Raw genomic sequence first — 14,898 nt, 5'->3', positions numbered from 1 at the left:
CTTTCTTGGTCCGTAACTCCTAACGTGGAACCTTGCATGACGTAGCTATAATTCGGGTTCTTTTTTCCCACATGCATCATCTTGCACTTGCTCACATTAAACATCATCTGCCATTTAGCACCCAGTCTCCCAGTCTCGTAAGGTCCTCTTGTAATTTTTCACAATCCTGTCGCGATTTAACGACTTTGAATAACTTTGTGTCATCAGCAAATTTAATTACCTCGCTAGTTACTCCCATCTCTAAATCATTTATAAATATATTAAAAAGCAGCGGTCCTAGCACGGACCCCTGAGGAACCCCACTAACTACCCTTCTCCATTGTGAATACTGCCCATTTAACCCCACTCTCTGTTTCCTATCCTTCAACCAGTTTTTAATCCACAATAGGACATTTCCTCCTATCCCATGACCCTCCAATTTCCTCTGTAGCCTTTCATGAGGTACCTTGTCAAACGCCTTTTGAAAATCCAGATACACAATATCAACCGACTCCCCTTTGTCCACATGTTTGTTCACTCCTTTTCTCAGGAAAATAATCCTTGAAAATTGTGACATGGCAAAGGAAGTAATCTCTTCAAGTAGAGGTTCTGTCTCGGACCAAGCTCCTGGAGATGGTAAATGAGGAGTAGGGTGATTTGATTTGCCTCTTTTGAATCATCGCAGAATTTGCACAGCATGTATTCCAGTTCAGGGAAAACCCCAGAACTATGGAAAAAAATCTTAAAGATAAGAGCAAGTCCACCTTCTTTTTTACCATCTTGGAGAATGAAAAATACCATAACCGGGTGGATAGATGCGGGGCAGTATTTGACTATCAACTTCTGTAAGCCAAGTTTCTGAGATAAACAGAAAGTGCAAATCTGAAGATTCTAGCAGATTCCTTAGTAAGAGAGCCTTGTTCCCCACAGACCTGGTGTTGATAAAAATGGCAAGGACCAAAGTGAGTTGAGACTTGTGTTCAAAGGGGAGAATTGTTGAGATAATTGCAAAAGGTAGCAAGGTTTTTTTAGGCTGTCAAATGTTGCAAAAGGTAGCAAGGTTTTTTTAGGCTGTCGAATGTTAGCCATTTGGTTCTTGTCTGTAACCATAGTAGTGTTCTGATGGTATGTATTGGCATTGTCTAGCAGATATCCAACATTATAATTAGGGTATTTCTTAGTACAGGGTTTTCTAGACGGGTTATAGATTACGGAGATAGGATTAGGCACAAAGTTATCTGGTAGGCTGCCGCCTGGTGTGCTCAAAAGGGCTAAGCAAATCCCTGTGAGCCATTTCATGGTGATAGCTTTTGGAGCTAGTTTAAGTCAGTTGGGTTTACTACTACTACTTATCATTTCTAAAGCGCTACTAGACGTACACAGCGCTGTACACTTGAACATGAAGAGACAGTCCCTGCTCAACAGAGTTTACAATCTAATTAGGACAGACAAACAGGACAAACAAGAGATAAGGGAATATTAAAGTGAGAATGATAAAATAAGGGTTCTGAACAAGTGAATAAGGGTTAGGAGTTAAAAGCAGCATAAAAAAGGTGGGCTTTTAGCTTAGATTTGAAGATGGCCAGAGATGGAGCTTGACGTACCGGCTCAGGAAGTCTATTCCAGGCAGATGGTGCAGCAAGATGAAAGGAAAGGAGTCAGCAGTGGAGAGTTTAGCACTCTTTATCAGTCCTAAATGTGCGCTGTTAAAGACTTCAGAACGGAGTCCTCCTTGAAGGTAGATGCCACTGATGGTGAGGAAAGGTCATGATGTCTCAGGTACTCATAAGGTAAGGAGGTGTGGATATGCTGATGTGGCAGGCTTCAAAATCATGCTATTACTTACTATAATTAGGTAGGGTTCTTCATTTAAGCTGCCATTCTTCCACAGACAGTCGTGCAACAGTCGGGGGAGTTCGATCGCATTAAGAGGTTTTGTGGTAGTTTGCCTATTTCCACAGGTTAAACCACCCATTGCTGCATTTTTCATATTTTTTCCTTCAGAGGGTGTGGCATAGGCAGAGAGAGGGCATGGAAACATTAACCAGCTAGCATGATAACCACATGCAAACCAGTTAATGCAGAATTAATGTAAGATCACTTACCACCTCCTAAATAGGAGGTGGTAAGTGGTCCTGTGTTAACTCTAAGCAGCTACCATGCACCAATAGTGCAATAAAAATAGTGGGAACTTCCCCCCAGAAGGTGCCAGTAAAATTTTGCAGCTACCGCATAGTAAAATCCCAGGTTAAGCCGCAGTAACTGTAAATTTTAGTGCATTTTAAATAATAAAAGGCCCCTTAGCAGGCTAGGGCTGAAATTCACTTATTGTTGTTGCCAGAGTTATCTGGACTCCAAGCCAACAGGAACAGTGAGTCTTCTTGCCAGTTCAGATTGGGGAGGTTCTAGGGCCTTCTTGAGCATGGGGATGAGGAGGAACAGTTCTTTCCTAAATCAGACATGGGTTTCAGGAGGTAGAGCACTGTTAGCCCTGCTCAATACTTTTCACCATTTCTGTACATTCAAAGGGGGAGGGACTGGGGTTGGAAGGTGGATGTTTCTCATTTTTATACCAGGTGCCAGGCTACAGAGAGAGCAAGAGGGATCAGAGAAATGTTTATATGGGAGCTCAGGGAAAGTTAACTAAGAAGCAGCCAAAGAGATTCAGGTCTGCTAATACAGCACATGTATTTGTTTGGCTAAATTTAGCCAGTTAGCACAGAGTATCCTACTAACTGATTAAATCTGAAAATCTACCTTACAAAATATCTCTGGTTGGCCTCTCTTTTGCCCTAGTAAAATTTATGTGTCATGTGAGTTTGCCAGAAGAATTTATCTAGTGGGCAGACTTAGCCAGGTAAACCTTTTGATAGTCTACACCTATATGGCCACTGTGCTATGACCCTTGCTTCACTACCAGACCACTGCATCCTTTCTAGGGCTTTCTTTCCAATATTATGCAGTCACCTCACCTCTTTCCCCACCTATTTTCTAATCCTTCAGGTTCAAGGGCTGCCGGAAAGATGAAATTCTGGGCATTGCCAACAACCGCCTGATCCGCATTGACCTGAGTGTAGGTGATGTAGTAAAAACGTGGCGCTACAGCAATATGCGCCAGTGGAACGTCAACTGGGACATCAGGCAGGTAAGCAGAGGTTTAATCTTCAACTGTCCATTACATATGGCCAGAAGTGTGTATGGCCTCTAGCAGGAATATAAACTAAAAGCAACAATGAAGCACCTTTCTCATGCCATTATCACACAAATCCAGCTATCACCTTCCTGTGGAAGCACAGCATTTGCATGCAAAATTAAGTGACTGCTGTCAAGAAAAGGAAGCTAGAATTTGTGTTCTCCCCAGTATGGAAGCACTGTTCCCTCTAAGCCATTATTTCCCATATGCAATCCTGGACTACCCCTTGCCAGTCAGGTTGTCAGGATATCCACAATGAATATGCATGACCTTGATTTGCATACACTACCTCCATTGTATGCAAATCTCTTTCATGCATATTCATTGTGGATATCCTGAAAACTTGACTGGCAAGGGGTACTCCAGGACCGGACTTAGGAAACATTGCTCTAAGTAGAGCAGGAATCCTCCAACTGCATTGCTGCCAGTGTGGGGGGGGGGGGGGTGTGCTTAAATATTGTGTTTTCAATTGCTATGGGCAAGCAGGTTTGCTGGAGTCCTGCAGAGCTTGCCTGACCCTCACTATTGAAAATGTAATAGTGAAACAGCAACCTCCCTCCTCCCGCTGGCAGGACTGCAGGTGGTGAAATCCTGCTCAGTTTAGAGAGAAAAGTCTAGGGCATGCAAGATATTATATGCTGCCAGCCAGACTGCCTGTATTTCTTTAACAGTTCAATTAAATAACACTTCAGATTTAGTCCAACTATGATGACACACCCTCTGTCAATTGATGAAGTCTGGAAGATTCCATAATTTTCAGCTGTGCATCAAGAAAGGAGGAGAAGGAATAACACCAAATTAAGCCATAAAGGCTCCACACAGCATAAATGTACACTTGAGGCTTCCAGGTTCAAATCCTAGCATGCTTACCTCAGCCTTTTATCTTTTTGATGGAAATAAAATGAATACTATTTGTTATTGGCTAATAATATTCTTTTGCATTATCATATGACTATTATTGTAACAAGATCAGAAGAGAGTTGAGCTCACTAGAATTCTCTAGTTTTCCACCCATATCTTAGCAAATGTATTACAGGCAACTCATGAATTCCATATTACTTTCTTCACTCACATATTCTTTGTGCTTTTCAAGGTTGCCATTGAGTTTGATGAGCACATCAACGTGGCCTTCAGCTGCATCTCAAGCAACTGCAAGATTGTACATGAGTATATCGGAGGCTACATCTTTATGTCCACACGTTCCAAGGACCAAAACATAGCACTGAACGAGGAACTCTTCCATAAACTCACTGGTGGCCATGAGGCCCTTTAAAACTACCTATCCCTTCCTACAAATTCTCTTCTTCACCTGGAAGAAATAATCCAGCATCACAAACATCATTTTTCTTAAGCACACCTCATATTTACGTCCATGGCACTATTATAAAAGAACTTAAGAGTTTTTATTATGTTTTCTTCTCTTTTGTTTTACAAAACCACCTCTCATCGCTGGACTACTACTACTACTTATCACGTCTATAGCGCTACAAGGCATACGAAGCGCTGTACACCATACACAAAAACACAGTCCCTATCATTTATTTTTACTTACATTTGTACCCCGTGTTTTCCCACTGATGGCAGGCTCATTACAGCTTACATATTGTATACAGGTACTTATTTGTACCTGGGGCAATGAAGGGTTAAAAGACTTGCCCAAAGTCACAAGGAGCTGCCTGTGCCTGAAGTGGGAATTGAACTCAGTTCCTCAGGACCAAAGTCCACCACCCTAACCACTAGGCCACTCCTCCACTCCACTCATAATACTATCATAATACTTTGAACTGCATAAGCAAAGATGCTCCTGAAACACAACGGTTGAAAAAAAGAGGGTTGTTCCATTTGTGTTGTCACTTCTCGGGCAATCCACATATCCTTGGACAAGCACAAATAAAGTAGCAGAAAACCAAGCAGAAGGCGTCAGTATTACCTTCCCTTTTTACACAAGGAAAACGCCACTTCTGGGAATAAGATTCCCTTCAGACATCCTTGATCTACCTATTCAGACATTATACTAAGATCTGATTCTGAAATATTAATTAATAAATCAGAGGGTAAACAGCTATATATTTTTCCTTATATTTATAGTTCTGGTAAAAGATGCATGCACTGACATACTTTTTTTTCTCCATGGACAGGATCACTACAACTAATCTGTTGAGGTGACATCATCAGGACAGAGTCATGTTGGGATTAACTTCCTAAATCTCACAAAACATCTAGTAAAGCTAGCTAAGGCTGTATGGGAGTTCCCACATTGCCAACTTTCACTGTAGCCATCAGTCATTTTTCATCCACAGTCACGGTCAGTCAGACATTAGCTTCTATCCATCAGTGTTACAGAATTCACTTTTGAAGAAAATAACAAATTAAAAAATTTTCATCATTGAGTTTGGCTATTGATGAGTGTAGTAATGCCAGAGGTAAACTCTGCCCAAACTGTTAAGTTGGTAATAAACAGGTACAAATGCTGTGCCCATTATATAAGGGAAATCCCACAATAAAACGTATTGCTGTTGCTATGCCACATGTCTCAGAGGGCTAGGAAGATTATGGAGCCTAATACTGAAAGAAAGGAAAAGGGACCCCCCCCCCCTCTCCTGAGGAAGCGGAGAAATCTAAGCTACTCCAAGGGGGGGGGGGAATCATAAGAGCTCCTCTTCAGAAGCCTCACCAACCCATCCAGCTATTAAAGCCCACCTTCTACACTATCCTGCCTAACACCTTCCTTCTCTCTTCCCCTACTTAATCTTTGTACATTACCAATTGTATCTGATATCCTGAAATTGACTATGTCATAACAATACTCTGTAAGCCACATTGAGCCTGCAAATAGGTGGGAAAATGTGGGATACAAATGCAATAAATAAATAAGTAAAATACCTTAAAATCTGTAAAATTTTATATTCTATTGGCAAAAAAGCCTTTAGAGGCTTAAAGCATATTTTGTCAACTGCATACAGTTCAGCCTTTGGTGCTGATAACACTGTGCTGAAGGTATCATTTCTTAATAAGGAAAGGATTTCTCTGGTGCAGACCCACCATGTGGGAAAGTCCTCCTTCTCCAGCTCTGACAAACATAGTGTTGAACAGGCAACCCTTAGCACTGATTACTCAGCGGACACCTCACCAAACTGTTGCTGACTTGAGTCAGTAATTTTGGCATTGAACAGAGGAAAAATAAGGGAAAATCATAAAAATAGATTGCAGGGAGCTAGAACTAAGAGCAGGCATCCTAATGCTACTGTATCAGATACCATCACTAATAAAACTTGTTCAAAGAGACATAGCCCCTCTTCACCTCCGCTGTCAAGTCACTCCAGAGATGAAGCATCTATGTTCACAGAACTGTGGAGGGAGTTTTTTTGATCACAGAGATCAAGATCACCTTCACTAGTTTTCTGATCTCCAGAAGAGGACCGCAAGCATAGCTGCTCTCCAAATCTTAAGTAAAATTATAATCTCCATCAAGATCCAACAGACGTGATAGCCCTGCCTGTTCACAATATCCTTTTAGACCAATAAGAAAAGATCTGGCAGACACCTTTCTGTTCATGACCAACATCTAAGAGGTTGGAGACAAAATACAAAAGTTTAGCTGGTGATGATGGGCCATGAAAAGCTGTTATTAATCCATCACTCTGTGGTGGTCAAATCAGCTACGAAGTAATACAAGAGTTCAAGATTGCATTCCAGTACTCTGCCTGGTAAAGACCCAAAACTTCTTGATCTAATTGGGGAAAGGGTTTTTCAAAATACTACTATGCTAAATGCAAATACAGTGGCACATCAAGTTCAATTCATCCAATTTCTACATGAAACAAATTTCAAGACAACTCCTCCTCCATATCTGGAGGAGAATCTACATTCATTATCAGCAGCTGTCCAAGAACTGGATGAATGTGCTAAGTTCTTAATTAGATCAGCCTATGATGGGTGTGATATGTCATCAAGAAGAGCAGGTAGCCATAAAAGCAAGGAGAATGGCATGGCTCATAGCACCTGGGCTCTGAGAATACATACATGAGTAAATAGCAGATGTTCCCCATAAAAGAGAAAAACCTTTTTTGGAGAAAAGGTGGAAGAGCCAAAATCTCCTTGATTAAAGATAATTGCTCCACCACTCATACATCAGCAGCTGATAACACTGAGCAATAAAATGACCCTCCTCAGAGACATCAATATCATTCCTTCAGCAGACCTTGTAACCACTAAACAGGCACTATCCATGCCATAATCCTTACAAGGTCTCAAAATCCTCAACATCAGTACCAGCACCACAGATGCTGAGAGATAAGAAACCACAAGAAGCAACAAACCAACAACAAGCTAAAACTGGTCCAAGTTTTTGACTACACAAGGTGATCTCCCTCCTCCTGGTATGTCAGGGTATTTCATTTTCTAGAACAGGGCTTCACAAACTCTGGGTTGCGAGCCCAAATGAAGTTGTAAAACCCATGCTTAGGATTGTGATCTGAGCAGACTTTCTACAGACAAGTGATCGGTTTGTGCCTCTGGCGGTTATGTTCCGTCTGTGAGCACAATATTAGGGTTGTAGCCACAGAAAGTTTAATAAGCGCTATTCTAGAAAGTTGGAAGCATGTAACAACTGACAGATGAATAATTGGTCTTGTCAAACATAGATACAGACTGTGCCTAAAATCAATTCCCTCATTCAAGAGATTAAGCTTTCACCATAATGAGCACCTTGATTTTCTCCTGAAGTCCCTCAATGGGATCAGAATCAATGGTCTTATTCCAAATACTTGCTAATTCTGAAAATAATCGGGAGGTATGAGGCGAACCTTGTATCTGTGGGAAACTTCAGACTGAACTACTTCACCACATTTTTACCCCCCCCCCCCCCCTGCAAAAAAAACAACAACAATTAGTTGTATCCCTGGACCTAAAGGAAGCATATACACACATAGTGAAGTTATTTACCTGTAGCAGGTATTCTCCGAGGACAGCAGGGCTTTTATTCTCACAAGTGGGTAACGTGGTGCCACGTAGCCTGGTCCAGGCTTTATGACATGTCATAAGAGCTTTTGTGGAGCGCGAGATATGCGCCACCATGCATGCGCGGGTGCCTTCCCGCCCGCGCCTTGTGTACAGCTACTGCAGTTAAATACTACAGCAAGAAAAAGAAAAAAATAGGAGACAACTCCAAGGGGAAGTGGGAGGGTTTGTGCAAATTTAAGCCCTGCTGTCCTTGGAGCATACCTACTACAGGTAAGCAACTTCGCTTTCTCCAAGAACAAGCAGAGCATTAATTCTCACAAGTGGGATATCCTTAGCATCCAGGCTCACAGAAAACAACAAACATTGGTCAATTGGGCCACGCAACGGCGAGGATATAACGCAGGTTTAACCTGAAACTATATACAACCTAGTGAAAGTGCAGCCTGAAACAGTAACATTTCTGAGTCTGACGTCCTGCACGTACTCATAGAAACAGAACAAAGCCTTGCGATCTGCAGGGCTTTGTTCTGTTTCTGTGAGTCTGACGTCCTGCACGTTGTATGTGCAGGACGTCAGACTCGGAAACCAAACGAAGGAAGAAGACTTCAGCTGGCGGGGGTTGGGGTCCCCCACCAGCAAAGGTAGCAGACGGCGACAGCAGGTTGACAGCGGGAGGGGGGTTGAGAGGGTCGTCAGCAGGGGGGTCCAGGGCCAAATCTACGGGGGCCCAGGCCCCTGTGGCCCAATAGTAGCTACGCCCCTGATCTAGACTGGTTGATTTTAGGGAATACCCCCCCCCCCCCCCCCCCATCAGTTACAGCTTCTTTCAAAACAGTGATACATCCTTTCAGAAGGTGGATTTATGATAAATCGCCTAAAGTCAGCATTCATTCCTCCCCGAATCTTGGAATTTATAGGAGCAATAATTCACACACAGACCCTGACAGTTTCTTTACCCAGGTCAAGGGCTGATGTGATAAACTAGGTTTGTAGCTTGTCTGCCAAGAAGAAAGCCACAGCAAAGCACATTAGGAAATTATTAGGACATATGGCTGTGATTGTGCATGTGATGCCATTAAGCCTGCTTACGTATGAGAGAGACACAGTGGTACCTGACACTGAGGGGAGAAGTTATCACCATGGGCTACTGCTAAGATGTGTTATTGTTAATCCCAGTTATTAGTAACTAGGTCTGCATAAAATGGGACCTGTGTTAAAATAGCATGAGTTAGTGGTAAAATAATACGTCTTAACAGTAGCCCACATTGAAAACTACCGCCGAGACAGAACCAATATTCACAGTCTCTGTTTTTTCACCTACTGTACAAATAGCCAGTCATTTCAGAAAGGCGATACAATGGTGGTCACATCCTTCCAAACCTCTCACTGTGAAGTATATGCATTCCTTAGAGGTTGTGGAGCACATTTATCACAGCTTCAAATGCAAGATTCCAGGACAATATCAGAAACAAAGTTGCACATCAACCTGATCAACAGAGCCATTCAATATGCCCTGAAGACATTCACATATCTGACAAAACCTGTCCTACAAATTTAGCATGGGCGTAGTTTGGGGGGGGGGGGGGTGAAGGGGGGCAGTGCCCCCTAAATGACTTGCCACCGCCTGCATTGTCGATCATTGATTCCGTCCAATCCCTCTCTTCCTCCCTCCCTCTGGCACTGCAGTCTTCAATCTTTCTGTGCTCCCGGCAACGTTAGCGATGTATACACACTGCCTTCGCACTGCCCCAGAAGCCTTTTCTTTGCAGCGGCCCTTGGTCCCACCTATGCGGGAACAGAAAGTTGAAGAGAAGGCTTCCAGGGCAGACCGAAGGCAGCGTATATACATCGCTAACGCTGCCAGGAGCACAGAAAGATTGAAGACTTCTGCGCCACAGGATGGGGAGGGGATAACGATCCCCGTCCTCAAAGTGTGCTTGTGCACCGGGGGGGGGGGGGGGGCACAGCCCGGACTGGGAGAGGTGGATCACAGCAGAGGGAAGGAGCAGGAGATGGATGGGACTGGGAGAGGTGGGGCACAGCAGAGGGAAGGAGCAGGAGATGGATGGGACTGGGAGAGGTGGGGCACAGCAGAGGGAAGGAGCAGAAGATGGACGAGACTGGAAGGGATGGTGAGCAGAGGGAAGGAGCAGAAGATGGATGGGACTGGCAGGGAAGAGTGGTGAGCAGAGGGAAGGAGCAGAAGATGGATGGGGCACAGCAGAGGGAAGGAGCAGGAGATGGATGAGACTGGGAGAGATGGTGAGTAGAGGGAAGGAGCAGAAGATAGATGGGACTGGGAGAGGTGGGGCACAGCAGAGGAAAGGAGCAAGAGATGGATGAGACTGGGAGGGATGGTGAGCAGAGGAAAGGAGCAGAAGATGGATGGGACTGGCTGGGAAGAGTGGTGAGCAGAGGGAAGGAGCAGGCGATGGATGGGACTGGGAGGGGTGGTAAGCAGAGGGAAGGAGCCAGAAGATGGATGGGACTGGGAGAGGTGGGACACAGCAGAGAGAAGGAGCAGGAGATGGATGGGACTGGGAGAGGTGGGGCACAGCAGAGGGAAGGAGCAGGAGATGGATGGGACTGGGGCGTGGGAAAGGGGAAGAAGCAGGATGTGAAATGAGGGATGAGAAAAAGGGCAAGAAAAAGGGATGTGGGAAAAGGTTGGGACATAATGTGAATGACCTGGAAGACTGGAGAGCGGATAAGAGGCATTGAAAAAGGACTGGGGTACTGGTGAGGGGTATAGTCTCTGAAGATTAAGCAACTCAAAGAGAATTGAAAAGGGTGCTCTACAAGTGTATGGACAATTAACTCAAGAATGGATTCCAAATATTTATAAATGATTAATTGCCCTCTCCCCAGCATGGAAAGGCTTTCCGTTTTTCAAATAACAACTCTCTTCCCTCACCCTTCCTTAATCGCTACACATTACTAACTGTATCCGATATCCTGTTATGACAATGTTATCAAATCTATGTAAGCCACATTGAGCCTGCAAATAGGTGGGGGAATGTGGGATACAAATGCAATAAATAATAATAATAATAACATATCGTGCATAACATTTCTCCAAAATGAAACTGTCAGGGGCTCGGAATATATCCATAGAATAAAGATGCATATTTTGGCTATTAAACAGGTCTTGCAGACAAAACTACTACTACTACTACTATTTAGCATTTCTATAGCTAGCATTTCTGTAGCTTCATATTATCTATGTTATCATAAGTCACACCTCCAATGTTCAGGGTATGTTTTTATCTATAAGATTCTGCAAATGACTTCAAAGATTCTCCCAATACTTCTGGATCTGCGCACACCCCCAGAGACAGTGAAGATAAAGCTCTTTATAATGACTACATTTAATGCAGTTTGCAGATCTCCCTGGCCACACTTTAGGTACCATATATAATCTACGTAGGAACTTAGTGTGCCTCCTGGAGCTGTATAGACTCTACCAGTACCGATCTCCCAGGACTCTGTAAAAAGGCATCAACTGATATTCTTGCCTTAAATCCCTTGCCCATTTAGTTAATGTGGCCTGGAAAGGAACTCCCAGGGATTTATGCATAAGATATTCATAAAGTATCCCAGTCATTATTTTTTGAACTCTCACATGTTCCCATAATGTAACCCTACTGACTCAACAAAAGTGATAAAATACCATATTTGTATGTATCGAAAAATATCAAATGGCCCCAACCCATAGTGCCCCTTTAATGTTTCAAAAGATAAGATCCTTGTGGTTCCCTCATTGAGAAAATGCTGCACCCGCCCCAAACTTTTTCAATACCACACTAGGAATCCTGTACCCTCTAAGCCTGGAAGGAACAGTCTGTTTCCCAAAAGAAATTCATAATTTTAAATGGGAATGATTTCTGACTTAGTACAAAGAACATAAGGAGGACCCAGTTTATTGCTCATGACTCATATTCACTAATGCCTCCTTCATATTTCAGACTATTGCACTGAGATGCAATCTTACTGAAGATGTGCTGAGGCCAGAGAGTAGCCTACTAGTTAGAGCAGTATGCTATGAACTAGAATGATCACGGTTCAAATCCCGACGACACTCCTTGTGGCCTTGGGCAAGTCACTTAACCCTCCATTGCCTAAGATATGAATTAGATTGTAAGTCCTCTGGGGGACAGAGAAATACCTACTGTACCTGAATGTAACTCAATAACAGACAATTGTGACACGATAGAAAGGAAGTCTCTCTACAACATCCCCTTGTAAAAACATTCATGAAAGATGTTTAAAAAAAAATCCCCAATAAGACCGACTTCTGCTTGGGATCTGAATTTAGTACTAAGAAAATTAACAGGACCTCCCTTTGAATTGCCAAATCTAGCTGCATCACGTTTCTGGTTTGGAAGACCCTATTCCTGGTGGATATAACTACAGCTTGCAGAATCAGTGAGCTTCATGCACTACTGCATTACTATTTATACACACATATCTTGGACAATAAAGTTCTCTTCAGAACCCATTCAAAGTTTCTTCCAAAACCAATTAATAATGTTGCCAGTTTTTCACCTGCCACCTCATGCGAAAGATCAGGAAAGGAGACTTCACATGTTAAAAAGAGTACTTCAGATATATTTGTGTAGAAAGCTTTGTCCATCAAACTTTCTCAACGCTTCCTTTCCTTTCCTTTGACCTAAAGAGGAAAAATGCTCCAGTCAACAAAAGAACATTGTATTTTCTATTCTATTCTATTGGAGTCTTATATACCGCCCATCTATATAAATAAAATCCCCCTCAGACATTCTGAATCCCCCTCAGACGTTCTGAAGCTCACCTCTCTCCAACTGTGGCTCCTGACCTAGGCTATTCGGACTCCCGCACTCAGCCATGCCCATCTGCGCCCTAGGCCACGCCCCATCTGGACATAAAAAGCACTCTCAACGTTCAATTGACCACTGACGTCAATGAAGCCAGTTCGTTTGTTCGAAGCTCTGTAGCAGCAGATGTGGGCCCCGCCCTCGCGTCAAACGTAATGACGTTGAGGGCGGAGCACATTCAAGGAGCCAATCAGTAGCCGAAAGCAGGAGAGAGGCCAGGTTCACAATCTCGCACAGGACGAAGAGGGAGGGCGGCAACACGGCGAGCAAATGGCTGCGGCGAGTGTCCAATGTGCAGGAGGCGGGTGAGGGCTCGGGGTCGAGGACCACTGGCGACTCGGAAGCGGGGAGAGGGGGGAGGAAACAGCACTGGCTACGACTCCAGCGCAGCCGTCATCCCATTCACTGAAAACAAAAGAAGCAAACCTATGACATGCTTCAGGACGTTTAATACACAGGAGTGGAAGTGACCCAAGCAAGTGTACGGTAAGGAAGGAAGCCCATTGGTTAATCTCTGTTTCAACTCCCCCACGCAGCCGTCATTGCTATACACTCACAAACAAGCAAACCTAGGAGCTGCTGCTTCACATTGTCGTTTTTAAATTGAGGACAAAAGGAGAGGGGACACAGACAGACCCTGCAACTGGGAGGGGGGACCCTGCAACTGGGAAAAAGGGACGGGGGAACCCCCCCTGGAACTGGGAGGGAGGGGGGAATCCCCCCTGCAACTGCAACTGGGAGACAGACCGGTGGGGGGGGGGTGGGAAAGACCCTGGCACATACTCTCATTCTCACACACACACTCGCACCCAGTCTCACTCTCCCTCTGTCACACACACACGCGCGCACATTCACTCTCTCTCACACACTCACTCTCTCAAACATACACACTCCGAGGAAAACTTTGCTAGCGCCCGTTTCATTTCTGTACGAAACGGGCCTTTTTTACTAGTTTTCCATAAAAGATTCATAGCGCTTTACAATAAAAAAAAAGTGAAGCTCTTCATATAGAGCAAAGTGACATCTCAAGGAATGATAACAGGAAGAAGAAATCAGTTACACAGGTGGTCTGAAACTGTTGACATAATACTAACTATTTCTCAAACAGATAAGTCTTCAAGGCCTCCCTGAAGGAGAAGTAGGAGAATATGTGCATATAGTCTTGTCCCTGCAAAGGAAAAGGAATTCTCGATAATGGTTTTGAAGTGAATGCACTTCAGTAATGGAAAATCTAATTTCCGAGTTCTCAGAAAACCCAAAGTTCTGCTAGAGGATGGCCCAACAAGCAGTTCGTTCAACCCCTTCATGGATTTCAGATTGCATAGCTTTCTTTTACCAAAGAAGCAAAGTTACATCCATTAGGAAAAGTCACTGCTCATTAGATCGGACAACACACAGCTCCATGATCTTGATGATGGACATTTGCAAAGTAGCCACCTGGTCAAACATACACACTTTCACCAAACATTACTGTCTTTACCAGTCATCCTATTTGGCCAGTGAGTTTAGTCAAGCTTCAAACGTTGGATACTTAATGCTTCAATAAGCATCCTTCTCAATCTTCAGGATGCAAAATAGAAGAGCTGTCAAGAACAACTTCTGCAACCCTTAGCTAGAAAGTCATCAACAGTGGGGCTGTAGTGATCCTTAGAGAAAATGAAGTTGCATACCTGTAACTGATGTTCTTTGTGGACAGCAGGATTCTACAACCCACATATTCCCACCCATGCCTTCCCAAATTAAAGCGTGTTTTAAATGGAGTGAAGGTTACAGTTAACAGTCAGCAGCATGGAAACTCCAATCTAGCCTCATAAAAGTTTCCCAGAAAGCTAATCTCTAGATGGCTCTCTCCCACTGACCTCACCTCAACAGTGTAGTGGTAGGATCCCACTGTCCATAGATAACCCTGTT

The 14,898-nt window shown here is 43.7% G+C and overlaps 1 protein-coding gene across 1 annotated transcript in view; it reads left to right on the top strand.

Annotated features, from left to right (window-relative positions):
* FERMT3 (fermitin family member 3) overlaps window positions 1-4,576 on the top strand; it is a 124,541-nt gene extending 119,965 nt beyond the window's left edge. Inside the window, exons 14-15 of the mRNA XM_030219129.1 lie at window positions 2,983-3,124; window positions 4,266-4,576. Of these exons, the coding sequence (XP_030074989.1) occupies window positions 2,983-3,124; window positions 4,266-4,445 (322 nt within the window). The 3' untranslated portion in view covers window positions 4,446-4,576. The remainder of the gene's footprint in view (window positions 1-2,982; window positions 3,125-4,265) is intronic.
* Window positions 4,577-14,898: the final 10,322 nt, after the last annotated feature.

This window comes from Microcaecilia unicolor, chromosome 11 (assembly GCF_901765095.1).
Source record: "Microcaecilia unicolor chromosome 11, aMicUni1.1, whole genome shotgun sequence".
Taxonomy (NCBI): Eukaryota; Metazoa; Chordata; class Amphibia; order Gymnophiona; family Siphonopidae; genus Microcaecilia; species Microcaecilia unicolor.
Note: the sequence above shows the minus strand (reverse complement) of the source record. Positions and strands in the feature narration are given on the sequence as shown.